Genomic DNA, 16,309 nt, shown 5'->3' with positions numbered 1-16,309 from the left:
TTACAGGATAACTTTTATGAAGTCCGTTGGTTCGTTTGTTCAACTTTGATTGTCAATGCGTATATCCTTACAGACTATGCTTGTTTCGAGAAATCCAGCCTGGCTCGTGGTAGCGGGCGCAGTTTACGTGCCCGAGCCATTTTGTTCTTTCATATTCACAGACTATGCTCTCCGGAGCGCGATCTTCTGGAAAAATCTGTCCTAAAAATCGAATGACGGGCTTCTTTCTGTACTTGCGCTAGTGATGTTTCCGATGTATATTTATCGAACCTCTGCTAACAACGTCAACTGTCCTTTTTATAGACTTTGCACGCTAGAGCGCGTTATTTTTGAGAAATCCAAGCACAGTTAGGCAGGCAAACGCGGGCGCAATTTACGAGCGCGAGTAATCAGAATGACCTGATTCGTATTTTTTCAACACCACCACTGAATCCCGGTCGTCATATACCATCCCTTTTGCAGACTGTGCTCTCCCGAGCGTGCTCTTCTCGAAAAGTCCATGTCTGGCTGGGCGGGCGCGGTGGGCGTGGGCGGCGCCCTGGCAGCGGGCGCGTTATACATACCCGATTGAGATCTTTTTTTAATCAACCCCAATTGTTCTGTTCTTACAGACTGCATGATAATGGAGAAGTAGTCGTCTAGGCGAGAGCAGCGCCTTCTGCCAGCCATTTATCTGATCTCAACCGTCATTGTCATACTGTCCTTACAGATTATGCTCCCCCGAGCGTGCGCTTCTCGAAAAGTCCATGTCTGGCTGGGCGGGCGCGGCGGGCGTGGGCGGCGCCCTAGCAGCGGGCGCGCTGTACGTGCCGGAGTGATAATGTCCCGTCTTTACATAATGAAATCGATGTTGTACTTTCGCGGGCGCGTTTTACGTTTTACAATGGAATCACAGGGGCACGGCTTTGTTTATTCATCTCTGTCAATGAGTATATCGTTCTTTCAGACTGCTCATCCGAGCGTGCTCTCCTTTAGAAATCCATGTCAGGTTATGGGCGCTGTGACCGCGAGCGGCTCATTATACGAGCCGGTGTGATTTTGATCATGACAAGCTGTCAATGAGTACACCATTCTCTCTACAGTTTGTGCTCTCCTGAGCGCGCCCTCGAAAATTCGATGTCAGATAGGGCGGTGCAGGAGTGTTATACGTGCATGCGTGCTCACGATGATGACGTAATTCTTACAGGCTATGCTCTCCCGAGCGTGCGCTTCTGGAAAAATCCATGTCTGGTTGGGCGGGCGCAGCGGGCGTGGGCGGCGCCCTGGTGGCGGGCGCGCTGTACGTGCCGGAGTAGTCATACTGATTCCTTTAAATGTTACTACCAACGCGAATACAACTTTCTTTACATACTATGTTCATCCTACCAGGCCTGTTCATCTCCGCGAGTTCACATCGAAAACAAAACACGCACGATAGCCCACCTACAGGAGGCGATTCGACAAGGCGTCACATACGAGATACGAGCGAGCATTGACACACGCACGCGTACTCTTGTATTATGGAAAAAAATAAAAAAATACTGTGCAGTATTTAACTGCCTAAATAATAATAAAAACACACAATGTACTTTTTTTAAGTTGCCTGAAGACACTGAGAGGTAAATAAGTGGTTATTGTTATTCATGATAATTCATGCAAATTCATGTATTTCTTCCGACATTTTCCGCGATTTGGCACTTCACGTCACACACGTCACACATTAGTTTGCCGAAGTTCGCCGAGCCAGCTATTGTCAATTATTATAGGTGTCAAACAGGATAGGGTCTTTGCGCTGGTTTTCGTCCAACTATTGGAGTTGCCAACTTTGTGATCTTAAAATACCCTTACATAAATGTATCATATTATTTTATGTCGTTCGAGTGCTCATAAAGGCAGTCAACTAAAGTCCATACTGCAACGCACACACAATCCGCACCGTAACGTAAACGCCTTGCCTCGCCGATGACAGTGCGCGAAGGGCAATGACAGCTCGCAAAACACTGACGTATATCAATGTCTCATGGACTTGGCGTAACTTTAAAATAAACGTACTCGGTACATTACGCACACATTTACACGCATTATAAATACATACACGATTTAAGAAAACAACATGGCCGCAATATAGGCAATCAGCTGACAGGTATTTGTGTGTGTGTGTGTGCGTGTAGTTGTCAGCTGATTGCCTATAAATATGTTGTTTTCTTAAATCTTGTATGTAGGTACCTACTCGGCACAAGTCAGGTAGTTAGTGACGTCACATGAAAATGTTGCCAGAATGAGTACTGACCAAACATTATCTATTTCTTTTTTTTATACATCACCAGGGGTAAGTTAGAAAGAGATAAACAGCTGTTTGTCATTAATTTGTCGAATTTTTGTATAGATCTATATTTCCTCTCCACTATTACCTCCATGCACCATGCCACAAAAGGCGATACGTTGTTGATCCTTTTCCGAGTTGATTTGCCTGCTATATGACCTGAGCTATGCTTTAAAAAAATGACCCTTAGTCATCTAAGATTTAATTTTGTATGAAGAAGTTTAATAAACACTTAAAATTGTGTTTATAATGCTATCAATTAGACATACGTGCCAAAAACTTTTCCTGTCAGCACGTTTTTTTTCTAGCGCGATGATTTCTGCAATGTACCGGTAACCGGTGTATGGCCGCGCATTTACGTAATTTTTTGGAACTCACTACTTTTTAAATTACATTTTCATTTAGGTAGAACTGTTGCTTAGGCATTATAGATTGCAACAAAACTAGCGCGGGATGGCTACTGCCTTCTGTGAATACAATACTTTGTATTCAAATTTTACGCATGTATTGTGTTTATGGCAGCTCAGTGAAATGGACGAAAACCGAAGTTAGATAGAAAACCAGCACAATGACCCTACTTTCAAAAATTAATATTGCGATTTTATAAATCACTTAAACAACTTTATATTAATTTGCGGGTACGCCGGGACAGCTCGTAAAACAAATTCATTATTTACATATTACTAATTTATCAACTTTGTTCATTGTTAGTTCATTAGTTGTTCGTGTTTCGTTTGGGTTAGACCAAGAGCCGAATGCAAAAAATAAATGTTACTTAATTATATTAATCCTACAAAAAACGGACGGACGTGTGCAAGTCTAATAGCCATATACTTGGTTAACTCATTTTAAAAAGTGCACAAAAACGTTCTATGTTCAGACAGACTATATGACGAATCTATAAGGGTTCCGTTTTTGCCATTTGGCTACGGAACCCTAAATACCGTATCAAAATCTGTTGCATAGTTTTAAAGATCTAAGCATACATAGGGACAGACAGACAGGAAAGCGACTTTTTTTTATAATTTTTACGTAGTGATGATGGGCATATAGACCAAATAAAGACATTTTGATTTAAGGGGGGGACATCGTAAGAGCCATTCACATTTTTATCAGAAAGTTAATAAATTAATATATTTAGGTTTTTGAAATCTAAAACAGCCAGGAAATCAAAGAGGCAAACATTATACCTTTGTGATTTTATAGGAATTTTATTGTAAAACACGGTCATATTAAACTTTTATAAAAAAATCCAGAGGTAAATGTTTTTTTTTCGAGAAATTTTTTTTCTAATCGTGTTTTCGAAAATATCATCCCATCACACATACGTTCTGTAATACATAATATTGAAAACAGTGCGAAATATCGTCAATTGCAGTTTTCACATACTAAGGGCCCATAATGAAATTAGTATAATGTTTGTTTATGTAATAAAATTTGGTTTGAAATACCTTCGTTTCAGCCAAATGACGTCCACTGCTGGACAAAGGCCTCCCCCAAGGTTTTCCACAATGAACGGTCCTGCGCTGCCCGCATCCAGGCTCTTCCCGCGACCCTTACCAGATCGTCGGTCCACCTAGTAGGAGGCCTGCCCACGCTACGTTTTCCAGCCCGTGGTCGCCACTCGAGAACTTTCCTGCCCCAACGGCCATCGTCTCTACGAGCTATGTGCCCCGCCCACTGCCACTTGATTTTAGCAATTCTGCGAGCTATGTCGGTTACTTTGGTTCTCCTACGGATCTCCTCATTTCTGATTCGATCACGCAGGGAAACTCCGAGCATAGCCCGCTCCATCGCCCTTTGGGTGACCTTGAGCCTTCTTATGAGGCCCATAGTAAGCGACCACGTTTCGGATCCATATGTCAACACTGGCAACACACACTGCTCGAAGACTTTCGTCTTGAGACACTGCGGTATTTCGGACATGAGTATATGGCGAAGCTTCCCGAACGCTGCCCATCCGAGTTGGATTCGACGATTGACCTCTTTCTCGAAGTTGGACCTACCTAACTGGACTGTTTGTCCCAGGTATACATAATTGTCGACAACTTCGAGTGTAGAGTCTCCAACCTTCAGAGGAGTGGGTGCAACACGGACATTAGACATGATTTTTGTCTTGTCCATGTTCATTCTGAGGCCCACTTGTTGAGAGGCTCTACTGAGGCCATCGAGCATTGTGCCTAGATCCTCCAAGGTCTCAGCCATGACTACGATATCGTCCGCGAATCGAAGGTGGGTGATGTACTCGCCGTTGATATTTATGCCAAATCCGTTCCAGTCCAGAAGCTTGAAGACATCTTCCAGGGCGGTGGTAAACAGTTTTGGAGATATGACGTCTCCCTGTCTTACCCCTCGCTGCAACTGGATAGGTTTCGAATCCCGATCCTGGAGGCGGACCGACATTGTGGCGTTTTTGTACAAACCCCTCAACACTTCGATATATCGATAGTCAATTTGGCACCTTTGGAGAGACTGTAGCACTGCCCAGGTCTCGACCGAATCGAAGGCTTTCTCATAATCCACAAACGCCAGGCAAAGTAGTTGATTATACTCCTCGGTCTTCTGTATAATCTGCCTTAGCGTATGTATGTGGTCTATGGTACTAAAGCCTTTTCGGAAACCGGCTTGTTCGGGAGGCTGGAAGTCGTCGAGCCTGCGAGCGAGACGATTCGTAATGACTCTTGAAAACAGCTTGTAGACATGGCTCAGAAGTGAGATGGGTCTATAATTCTTCAATAAGGTTTTGTCACCTTTTTTGAAGAAGAGTACCACCACACTTCTGTGCCATGTCGTAGGCGTTTTTCCTTCGAGGATGACGGAATTGAACAGCTTCTGAAGAGCCCTCAGTACCGGCGTTCCGCCTGCCTTCAAAAGCTCAGCCGTGATTCCATCATCACCCGGTGCCTTGTTGTTCTTCAGCTGTTTGAGAGCCATTCTAATCTCGTACAGACTGACGTCCGGGATATCTTCGGTATAGTGTCGGGTCAGTCTAGCTCTTGGGTCTTCGGCTAGATTTGTGACAGGTGCACGTACACTCGTGTATAATTGTCCGTAGAACTTCTCGACCTCTTCCAATATCTCCGGCCCCGACGAAATGGCTCTGCCATCCTCTGTCTTCAGCTTGGTCAGTTGACTTTGGCCAACAGACAGATCTCTTGCGAACACTTTAGAGCCCTTGTTTCGCTCAATCGCCTCTTTAATACGGTCTGTATTAAATTGGCGTAGGTCGCGAGTCAAAGACTTGGAGATCTGTCTGTTAAGGCGCCGATACTGAGCAGCATCTTCAGAGGACTGCAGAACCAAGTTCCGTCTCTCTTCCAAGAGTTGATTGGTGAGGTCAGAGATCTTTTTGGTTCCTTTTGAACGACGGGTTTTAAAGAACTTAGACCCAGTCGTTTGGACAATTTCCACGAACCTGTCATTGTATTTGTCCACATTTTCGCAGTCTCCTAGGCATTCGAAACGATTTTGCAACTCGAGCTGAAAGCTTTCGGGGTTTTGGAGTTGGATGGGCGCTGGGCGGAGCGTAGACTTCATCAGTCGACATCTCTCGAGCTTGGGTCTGATATTCAATGTGCCTCTTACCATTCGGTGATCGCTTCCTGTTTTGACCGAATTGATCACAGAGACATCATTGAATATATGCTTCTTCGTCGACAAGATGAAGTCTATCTCATTTTTTGTAGCGCCATTGGGATGCAGCCATGTCCACTTTCGCTGTTTTGGCTTTCTGAAGAAGGAGTTCATCATAAAGAGGCCCTCCCTCTCCATAAAGCCAGCCAGCAGTTGGCCACGTGCGTTCCTCTCTCCGTACCCAAATTGCCCCACTTTCGGCTCATTATCGCTTCGTTTACCTAGCTTCGCGTTGAAGTCCCCCATCACAACGGTCAAATGGGACCGGGAGCCATGTATGGCTCTGGAAATATCCTCATACATGGTCTCCACTTCGTCGTCGGGGTGTTCCGTGGTCGGTGCGTATACCTGTATGACCTTCAGCGAATACCGTTTGGTGATTCTGAGTATCAGGTACACTACCCTCGCCGAAACACTCTCGATCTGGACCACGTTGTTGACAAGGGACTTGTGGACGATAAACCCGACACCACCCTGGGACTGCTGGTCGCCCTCCCGGAAATAGAGCAGGTTTCCAGATTTAAGAATTATGGTGTCCTCCCCCTCTCTTCGGACTTCACATAATCCTACGATATCCCACCGTAACCTGCTCAACTCTTCCTCGAGTTCCATTAGCTTCACGTCTGTACGCAGTGTGCGAGCGTTATAGGTTGCCAGGGCCAGAGGTCGTCGGTGTTGGTAGCCTGGCATCCCCCGGGGATTCTTCGCACCCCTTGCCCCACCGTTACCGTGACCGCTACCGTGGTCCGGGATAGTGGGGCCGCCGGGGACTAGGGGCCGTTTTTTTGTTTTTACCACCATTTGGAGGGTTTTGCCCTAATCGCCACGCTTGGCAGGCGGGTTGGCGATCGCAGTTTTTTTTGCTTGGTTTCGCACGCAGACGCTGCTGCCCGTCCGGTGCTACAGGAGTTTGTCGCCTCTTACGACACGCCTCCTGTTGGCGGTGGGGAAAAGTATTCTTTTACGGCCGTCCCCACACAGCACAAAATTGAAATACCTACTGAATTTAATTTTTATTTCTTACTAGCTTTTTGGCTTCGCCCACGTGAAATAAATTGTCACAGTTATGTGTGTTATAAAATATTTAGGTGCTAGCTCTTACACTATATAACTGGCGGCCGCATGTAGCTGCGCGTTGCCGCGAAGAGCAGTGAATGCAAGTGTGGTGCGCTAGATGGCGACACAGTAGCTTCTTGTAGCAGTCAGCCCTATGGCATCAAGACAGTACCGATCACTGACGTATGTCAACAAAACGGTGCTCGACTCTTAAGACAAGCTAAATTACACCATATTGTTGATGACATTGAGCATACATTTTTTTGAATACCTTCGCGAAGAAAAACTTCTGTACGTAGTACTTATTATTATTCTGTGATCCTACCTACAGCGCGCGCGGTTAGAGAAGTCAATGTTAGGTTATAGGGACGCAGGCGTTCCTTACGTGCTGGGGTAGTGGCGATATTGTGATTCCAATATACGATATTCATTTCGCCTTACCTGTTGCGTATTTACAGGTTATGCTCTCCCGAGCGTGCGCTTCTCGAAAAGTCCATGTCTGGCTGGGCGGGCGCGGCGGGCGTGGGCGGCGCCCTAGCGGCGGGCGCGCTGTACGTGCCGGAGTGCGAGGAGGTGCGCGTGTCGGCGGCGGTGGCGCGGCGCGGCCATCTCAACGTGCTGCAGCACGGCACGCATGGCTGGAAGAAGCGGTGGCTGGTATGTGACAGTTTTAGGCTGAGTTGCACTGACTTACTTTAATGGTGCGTCCACATTGGGCGAACGAGCTCGCGCGGCACGCTGGTCATTCTGCTCACTCAAGAGCAGGGTGAGGAACTCAACATCCTGCCAGGATGTCGAGTTTGCCGCACGAGCCCGTTCGCCTAGTGTGGACGCACCAGTAACGGCGTCTCGTAGTGCAGGGAAAAGTTGAGGGCACCGGACCACGTGGTAGATCACCAATGAGATGGACGGACGATCAAGGCCGCAACTAAGTGCTCGGTTAGCGAAAGTACCCGGAAAGCTGCAGTCCGCGAGGAATGGCGCCGTATTACGAGGAACATCACTCTGAATCGTGATTCACAATGATGACCACGACCACTCTGACAAGAGTGTACCGACTGAGAAGAAGAGAACAGTAACCGGTGTTTTTTGCATGAACTTTGATAGATTTTTGACGTTTGTTAAAGTTAAAGTAAGATGGTGCAACTCAGCCTTATTTAGGTTTGTCTTTTTGGAATCTTTTAACATGAATTATGGGCTAAGTCATAATGAGACTTTGTTATGCGTATGGCATTGGCCAATTCATGGGTGGTAAAGGCTAAGTATTTTGAGAACTTTTTATGTGAATAGTAAAATCTTATTGAGACCTTTAAACGTCAATTGTGATCTTGTCTTGGGACTATTTACATGGATGGCGTGGTGCCAAGTTTTTTTAGGAATTACTTCTTACGCCAATAATATTTGGCAAGTCTTTTTGGGTTTTTTTATACTGTCCTTTTGGGACGCAGAAGTATCGAAGTATCGGACCGGCTCGATATAAATATCGATGTTTTGATCGATAGGTGGTGCGGCGACCGTACGTGTTCATCTACCGCGACGAGCGCGACCCCATCGAGCGCGCGGTCATCAACCTCGCCAACGCGCACGTGGAATATTCTGAAGACCAGGAACAGATGGTCCGCATGCCCAACACATTCAGGTAACTACCGCAATGTGGTCTCTACTGCTGTTGAATTAGGAACTAGTTTGCTCTGCACGAGCGCGACCCATCGAGCGCGCGGTCATCAACCTCGCCAACGCGCACGTGGAATACTCTGAAGACCAGGAACAGATGGTCCGCATGCCCAACACCTTCAGGTAACTACCGCAATGTGGTCTCTACTGCTGTTGTATTAGGAACTAGTTTGCTCTGCACGAGCGCGACCCATCGAGCGCGCGGTCATCAACCTCGCCAACGCGCACGTGGAATACTCTGAAGACCAGGAACAGATGGTCCGCATGCCTAACCCCCTTAGGTAACTACTCTATTGCAGTTGTAATAGGTGCTATTTTGTTACAACGAGTCCGCTAGGGACGCTGTACAACCGTCACACATTTAATGTCATTTTTTACGCAGTCACAAGCGAAAACGTTTGATGTAAACTCGCACTAAGCTCCCTGATGTGCTGTTGACTGTACCCTACTGTATATGCTGTACACTTACAATCTACATATCACATAATGATTTAGAAGAACCAACCCTTTTGTCACCTACCAAGTGTAAATTACTTGCTTGCAGCGGAGTAGTACGATGTTGAACGACTGACGAAGGATAGCCTAACTATCCGACCACCATCCAATCCAAATATCCAAGCCTCCCAAGCGTCACAAGGCCCGATTCAACCAAACTTTTATCCGAGAATAACTCCTGGTATAACAGGCACATTGACAGTTTCAGTATGGGATATCTATATGTTAAAATGTCGAATAAATAACGATTTATTTTGAGATTAATATTTATTTATTCCTGTTTGGTCGAATCCACCCGTAGTAGGTTTACCTACATAGACTTTAAATAAAATAAAATATATTTTTTCCAGCGTGGTGAGCAAGGAGCGCGGCTACTTGCTACAGACGCTGGGCGACAAGGAGGTGCACGACTGGCTCTACGCCATCAACCCGCTGCTGGCCGGACAGATAAGGTGAGGCCGCTGCACTGCACCGCACTACACTATACGAGTACTGCACTGCACTACACTACACGAAACTGTACAGAATTACACTACGCTATACTGTAGAATACTGTACTACACTATACTGCTCTACACTAGACTATATTGCACTTATACTACATGTGCCCGTATGCACAATATTTGATCTCTACATATTTTATCTTGATCACGTTCACAGTGTCAGCACATTTATCATGTATGTATAGTGTTGATGCTGTGACGTCATTTACCTTTAATCTATATCGTATAAATACTCACGTAGTTCACGTTAATAAACAGACTAACAACAACCTTTGTCTCATTCATACGGTCCCCTACCATGGCACACTACACTATACTGCACTACACGACACTGCTCTACACTACACAATACTGCACTGCACTACACTACATTATACTGCTGCACTACACTTCACTATACTGCACTATACCTACACGTTCACATTGCCATGTGGCAGCACTTGAGATCTTGTTGATAGCGAATTTTTGGCAATCTAACATCGATTGGCTGTATAAAGTTCCAGTAAAACAATACCTAATTAAAAAAAAAAAGATTTGTTGATGCATTAATGTATTACCGAGTAATTTATACAACTTTGTTATAAATCTTACAAAATTAGCTGGCCACATGATCTCTGTATTCTACAGTTGACGATTCTTGAGTGCGATCAATAAGTTAGCCTCACGAATCGTAATATTGTATTTTAACAGAAAAATATAAACGTTACTTTATCGTTTGTCTTTCAAGTTTAATGATGAGTGAGACAAAAAGTAAATATTTTATTTATTACGTCTTCTATAGTATTTGGCTAATTTTGCATGCGACCTCGTTCAAATTGTTTATAGAAGTAGTTAACATTTTCAACTCCATAGGTTTAATTACCTTATTTTAGCGTTTACATTTTGGCCCTTTACTAATCATATTTTAATATCTTTCTCAAATTGTCATATTTTTAATATGAATACGTAATTATTTCATCACACACAATTTTGTAATTCTGTAAGTGCTACATTTACAAGCTATTTCAAATAGTCACTTATTCTTCGCGTAACTTTAATTGTTTTGCTACAAAATTACTAATTCATTACTATATTCCTTGTCTTAACTTGACCAAAAATATATGAACAAAAATCATTGGATTGAGTTGGACGATGATGATGAATTTATAAACAAAACAACTTGAAAAAATCGAACTGCCTAAGGCGGGAATGGAACCAGAATTGTTGATAATGAAGTAAATTATGATTAGTAAAGGGCCGTAACCTGTGCTTGTGGTGTGGTGGTGCGACCCCGTCAATATACACGTCCCAAGGTGTTCTCCGCCAGGTCGCGCTCGGGCCGGCGGCTGGCGGGCGCGGCGCCGGCATGAGACCACCTCACAATGGAGTCTATCCTCGTTTTTTAAGCGGCGCGCGCGCACGCGTCACGTCCGCAGCAAGCATCCCGCCGCAAGGTATTGAAACGGCCCAGGTATCACTTTGTGTCCTCGCTTCACTTGATCGGGTAATGAAGACGGATAGGATTGTTATATCGGTTGGAATTGACTAGTAAGTATGTTCTCTAGACAAAGTTACATTCATGACAGATTAAATCGAAATCGCTTCATGGTTTCACAAAAAGCCGCAGCGAAGCGATTTCAGAATTAAAACTGTCACTAAAGTAACTATCTCTAGGGAGCTGAAGGCATACAACGCGAGTACTCAAAAGGAATGTCAAACTGTAAAACACTATCCTTTTGTTTTCTCTTCAGCGTTGTAAAACGCAATTAAGAAAACTCGTAAATATTATAAAGTTACGCTGACAATGCGTTAACGCGTTTTATGAGATAAAAAAGGCATTGGGGATGTAAGTTATAAAGAAGAATGAAATCCGTCGTCATTACGTGATAAAGGTTGTGGTAGTATACAAAAAGCCAATTTTATGTGCTACACGTAGGTAATATTTTACAATGTTTATTAAACTTGATGTTGTAATTGTAACTCTTATTACACAAACTATTTCGTAGAGGACCTAAAGTGAATAGAATCCGTCAAAACAGAGGAATTATATTCGTGGCTGGTTTGGTAGAAAGTTTCCTTCGCTTGAACATTCGTGTTTAAGCTCGATGTGCGAAATGATCGATTGTGGTCCATTATAGTCTGATTTTATTGATATTTCTTTATATTTTAGGGACCACAAGATAATGGTATAGGAAAAATATCACTAAATATTATGAATCAATTATTTTAGCATATCCCCAATTTTTTAACAGTATTAATGAAGTCTGCATTTAATGCAAATACGATCTATACGTAATATATATTTATGTGTTATAACGTTTTGATCGTTTACAGTAACCATGTTTGTAGTAGAATGCCAAGTGTGAGCGGGTGGGACCAAACCGGTGCACTGATAGGGATCGGGGTAAAGATAATAATACTATTTACAGAAAGACGAATTTTACCAATCGGAACAATAAAATGTATGGGTATAGTATATCATATGGCTGTTTCAATGTCTATTAGGGAGGATGCTCGTTGTTTATAAGCTGTTTACATTAATCTATCTTATTTAATTGTATTTGTAATGTATGGCGGTCTTTGGATCACGATGTTCTTTACTTATTATTATTGTAATTTGGAAGCATTGATCAAAACGTGGATGTTAGATACATTTGTGTATTAACAGGTTAATCATCATTAAATACTTCTTCATTGTTATTGAAATATCATCAATGCTTGATCATAATTATATTGGAACATTGTCGACGTTCGTGATGCGAGAGGCAGCGACGCAACCTGCGAGTTGCGCACAAGTGTGCGTCGGCGTTGCACGATAGACTCCATTTCTAAAGGCGAGACAAGAATGAATTTAATATGAATTGTATTGTGAAAAGACAAATCACTGAAAATACTATATAAAATTTCTTCTAATGTTGGATACATTTATTAATGTAATTTACCTTGTATATACGTATGACCCGAATGGTAGAATAAATATATTTTGAGGCTCAAAAGGCCGACTCGATGAAGGCATAGTCCGTATTCGTATGATGTCATACGTAAAGTTTCTTTCACGTTTTAGTATCTATTGATTGTAAATACATAACATTAATTATAACATTGTAGTTAAATATAGACTATGCGTTACAAAAACGTAAGACATTTTTATTATTCTCTACTTATTTGTAGTCCAGATTTATACTTTATGTTGATGTTTTGTCTTTTACTATCGGTTCTATTGAGATCTTTAAACGGTTTGTATAAAGTAGGTTAATATGGATGTTACTGGCGTAGTTTGACCGTTCTATCCCGCGCCTGCGGGCACATATGATTGTATTCTAGTCATGTACTCTCCGCGTAGTACATCGTATGTGATAGAGTAGCGCCATAGTTACATCAATTCTGTGCTGCAGATCACTTTGTAGTATGTTTATAGATTGTCTATGTTACGTTGTTCACAAACAAGTTCACAAGGTTATTCGAGTTGTCCATAGACACCGTAATATTTATACAAAACATTTATATCATCGTAGCTAGTTAATGTATGTGACTGTAGTTTTATATGGATGATGTTTAGTTTTATTCCTTTCGTCTAACAGTCTAAGTCCAGCATTCTTAACTCTCGTTACCGCTTGATAAATGTTGAATAAATAAATTATTATAAAGTCACTGTACTATCGCTTCTAGGTGACTATTTTCAATTCGTAATAAATCGAGCAAAAATAGTTCTATTTATGACAACATTGTAAGCTTAAGTGACTCAGTCGTTGTAAATAACTTAACCATTTGGTACATAACCCTCGGATTACAGACGGCACTCGAGTTGCTCCGCGTTGTCCGGTCACCGCTTACACACTGATGTAGACATACTCGGCTAACACTAGGTAATATCCTGATAATAATTTAGCATAGACTAAAATAAATAGGTGTAAGATCAAAAAGTATTATCCAAATTTAGACATGCTGTGTGTTATAATATTTCTTAAAATTGAAATTAATACAATTATTGTCGTTGAGATTATGTAATGTATTACTTCCGTTGTATGAACTATACTATCGTTAGTTTTCTTCCATCTAACTCGAGTTCGTTTCGGCGGTGTTAAAATTTTTCAGGAACATATAATATGAGGCTTATGAATGTCCAAGAATCTTAATGTATAGTCGTACGTCCTTCTTTCTCAATGAAGTACCTAGCTTATTTATTTGAATTCTCTAATATTTTATGTGTAATATGAACGAATAAAGAGATCTCATATTAAAATGACATTATAATATTGTAAATGAAACGTTTTCTTTTCTAGTCATTTTGTATAACATTACATGTATGTTTACCGTTTCCTTTTCAAATAATAGGGTAATGTATTTTGCATAGCAAAATGGTGTTTACGTAGTTGAATAGTGGGCAGGAATAATAAATCACGTGTGAGTATGCGGTGGGTGTTATATGATGTTTTTTGTAACTATTTATTTATTCTTTTTTCGAACACTTCGTTTGCAAAGTATGTTTATTTGTTATATTTTTGTAATTCTAAAGAGAAAATTTAAATTAGAGATTGCAGCCGAGGCTGGATTATATTTTTATAGAGTATACTGTTTAAGCTATACCGCTATTTTTATAGGAGTAGCAGTTGTTTTGTGTTGAGTTGTTTCCAGTTCGATTGGTTTGTGCCGTCGGCGCCTGCGCTTCTCTCGGCTCGCTTCGGGCGGCGCCCGGTTTGTGATTCGATAGTGATTGTTGATTGTTGGGCGAGAATGATATTTAAAAAATTATATATTCTATATATAATTTATGGATTTCATTCAATTTATGAAAATAAGAACAATGTAATGATTGGTAATATTACTCATTGCTCTAAATGTACTATCAAAATATATTATACACAGTGTTAAAGGTCATAAATAAAATGCTTTGAAAATTTCCACACCCTTGTTTCCATTAATTCCTGTTTATTTTAATACCCCACTAGGAAAGATTTCAAGAAAAAGAATATTATTAATTTCACATGGTATTTATTCATGTCATCAATATAACACGACATTATGTATTCATTTGATCTTATATTACAGTACAAAATACATCGCTCATTGAATTCAAAACGGCCACAAACCATAAACTATACTTTTTACAGGAGAGTCAAAACAAATTTTGAAACATGTTTTTTAAGAAAAAATATGTTTCTTTTTATTTAATAGTATGATGTTAGTATATCATTGTTTACGTCAAATTTTGTATAATTTTTTAAAATAATTACCGTTGTTACAGCTCTAACACAACCTGAAAAAAACTACAAAAGCCCTTTTTGCATTCAATATTAGATCAAATGTTTAAACAATTATCTCAAAAAAAGAAATAATTTTTAAGTGAAATATGCTATATTTATTGTTTTGAAAGAAGAAGACATTAAAAAAACAACAAAAATAACAAAAATATTCTGTATGTGAAACAAAATATATGCCTTTGCACTATTTTTAAGAGCCTTTGCTTTATTTCTTTTCCAAGATGCAGGGTCACATTTTCTTTTACGGGATAGCTGCTGAGGTTCTACAGTAGTGTCAACACTAGGGGGTTGTGTGTCAACGCTAGGGGGTTGGGTGTCAATACTAGGGGGCTGGGTGTCAAAACTGGGGGGCTCGGTGCTAATACCAGGGAGCTGGTTGTCAATATTAGGAGGCTCGGTGTCAATACTGGGTTGTTGCAATTCCGTTTCTGAAATAGGTGGCTCAGTATCTGTATTTGATGTCTCCATTTCGATATTTTTGGGTTCGTCTTCCGCCCCGGAAGGTCCAGGTTGAGGAGAAAAAAGACGGTACCTATGACGATCAGTCTTCACGAGTTTCTGAGGCAGAAAATTAGGATCCTTAGCACTATCGTCAGAGGAAAAATCAGATGAACTACTTGACGTAGAGCTGTTTGTATCACTATCAGAGTCGCTTTCAGATGAGTCACTTGGTGGAATAATTACTCTGAGTTTCGTCTGCGTTCTTAGCTCTAGACTCTTCATCATCACTCAACGATATATTGTGATCAGGCTGACTGTCAGGGTAGGAGTCCGTATCAAAATTACTTTCAGTCGATTCTCTTCTTTGTCCAACTATTGCTGGTATTTGAGTTACCTGAGTGTTGACAAGAAATATGGTTTGTTTTTCTTGAGCTGGACAGGCTAAATGACTTTCCGCGTCATAAACCGAATCCGTTATTGTGTTCTGACTTCCAGTTCTTGCTGGAATATCACATTTTTTAATTTGTTGAGGGTTGATAATGCGCTTATCTTGCACCCTAACTGATTCTTCATTTGTATTTCCAACTGCCATGCTTAAAATCATTTTTGCTCTGCTCATTCTGTAAATAATAATGCAAGGTTACTCAAAAAACTACCGTGAGTCGAGCCCAGTTTAGCATTTTGCTTATCTACTTAACCTAAAATAAAAAAATAACGGGGTTTTCTGAAGGGCATGTCAGTTCTTCGGCAGCCTTCCAAGTGTAAGGTGCAAAGGAGAGAAGAATAAAGGAAGAATCTCTAATACTGGAAGCATTGTTTCATTAAAGAAAAACTCTTGTTCTATTCAGAAGCCCGATTCTCTGTCGGAGCATCACCGCACCACGGTAGTTAGAGCCCTAGCTAGCCTGGTGGCTAGCCGTGCCGGCCAGTGGCCCCGGATAAGATTACGTCATACAGTCCACTCG

The 16,309-nt window shown here is 41.6% G+C and overlaps 1 protein-coding gene across 1 annotated transcript in view; it reads left to right on the top strand.

Moving 5' to 3' along the window:
• Positions 1–14,546, top strand: part of LOC135078608 (kinesin-like protein unc-104) — a 162,576-nt gene extending 148,030 nt beyond the window's left edge. The window contains exons 38-41 of the mRNA XM_063973137.1: positions 7,450–7,648; positions 8,494–8,630; positions 9,511–9,612; positions 10,970–14,546. Of these exons, the coding sequence (XP_063829207.1) occupies positions 7,450–7,648; positions 8,494–8,630; positions 9,511–9,612; positions 10,970–11,012 (481 nt within the window). The 3' untranslated portion in view covers positions 11,013–14,546. The remainder of the gene's footprint in view (positions 1–7,449; positions 7,649–8,493; positions 8,631–9,510; positions 9,613–10,969) is intronic.
• Positions 14,547–16,309: the final 1,763 nt, after the last annotated feature.

This window comes from Ostrinia nubilalis, chromosome 15, assembly GCF_963855985.1.
Source record: "Ostrinia nubilalis chromosome 15, ilOstNubi1.1, whole genome shotgun sequence".
NCBI classification, from domain to species: domain Eukaryota; kingdom Metazoa; phylum Arthropoda; class Insecta; order Lepidoptera; family Crambidae; genus Ostrinia; species Ostrinia nubilalis.
The sequence above is the reverse complement of the archived record's forward strand: the minus strand, read 5'-3'. Positions and strand labels throughout refer to the sequence as shown.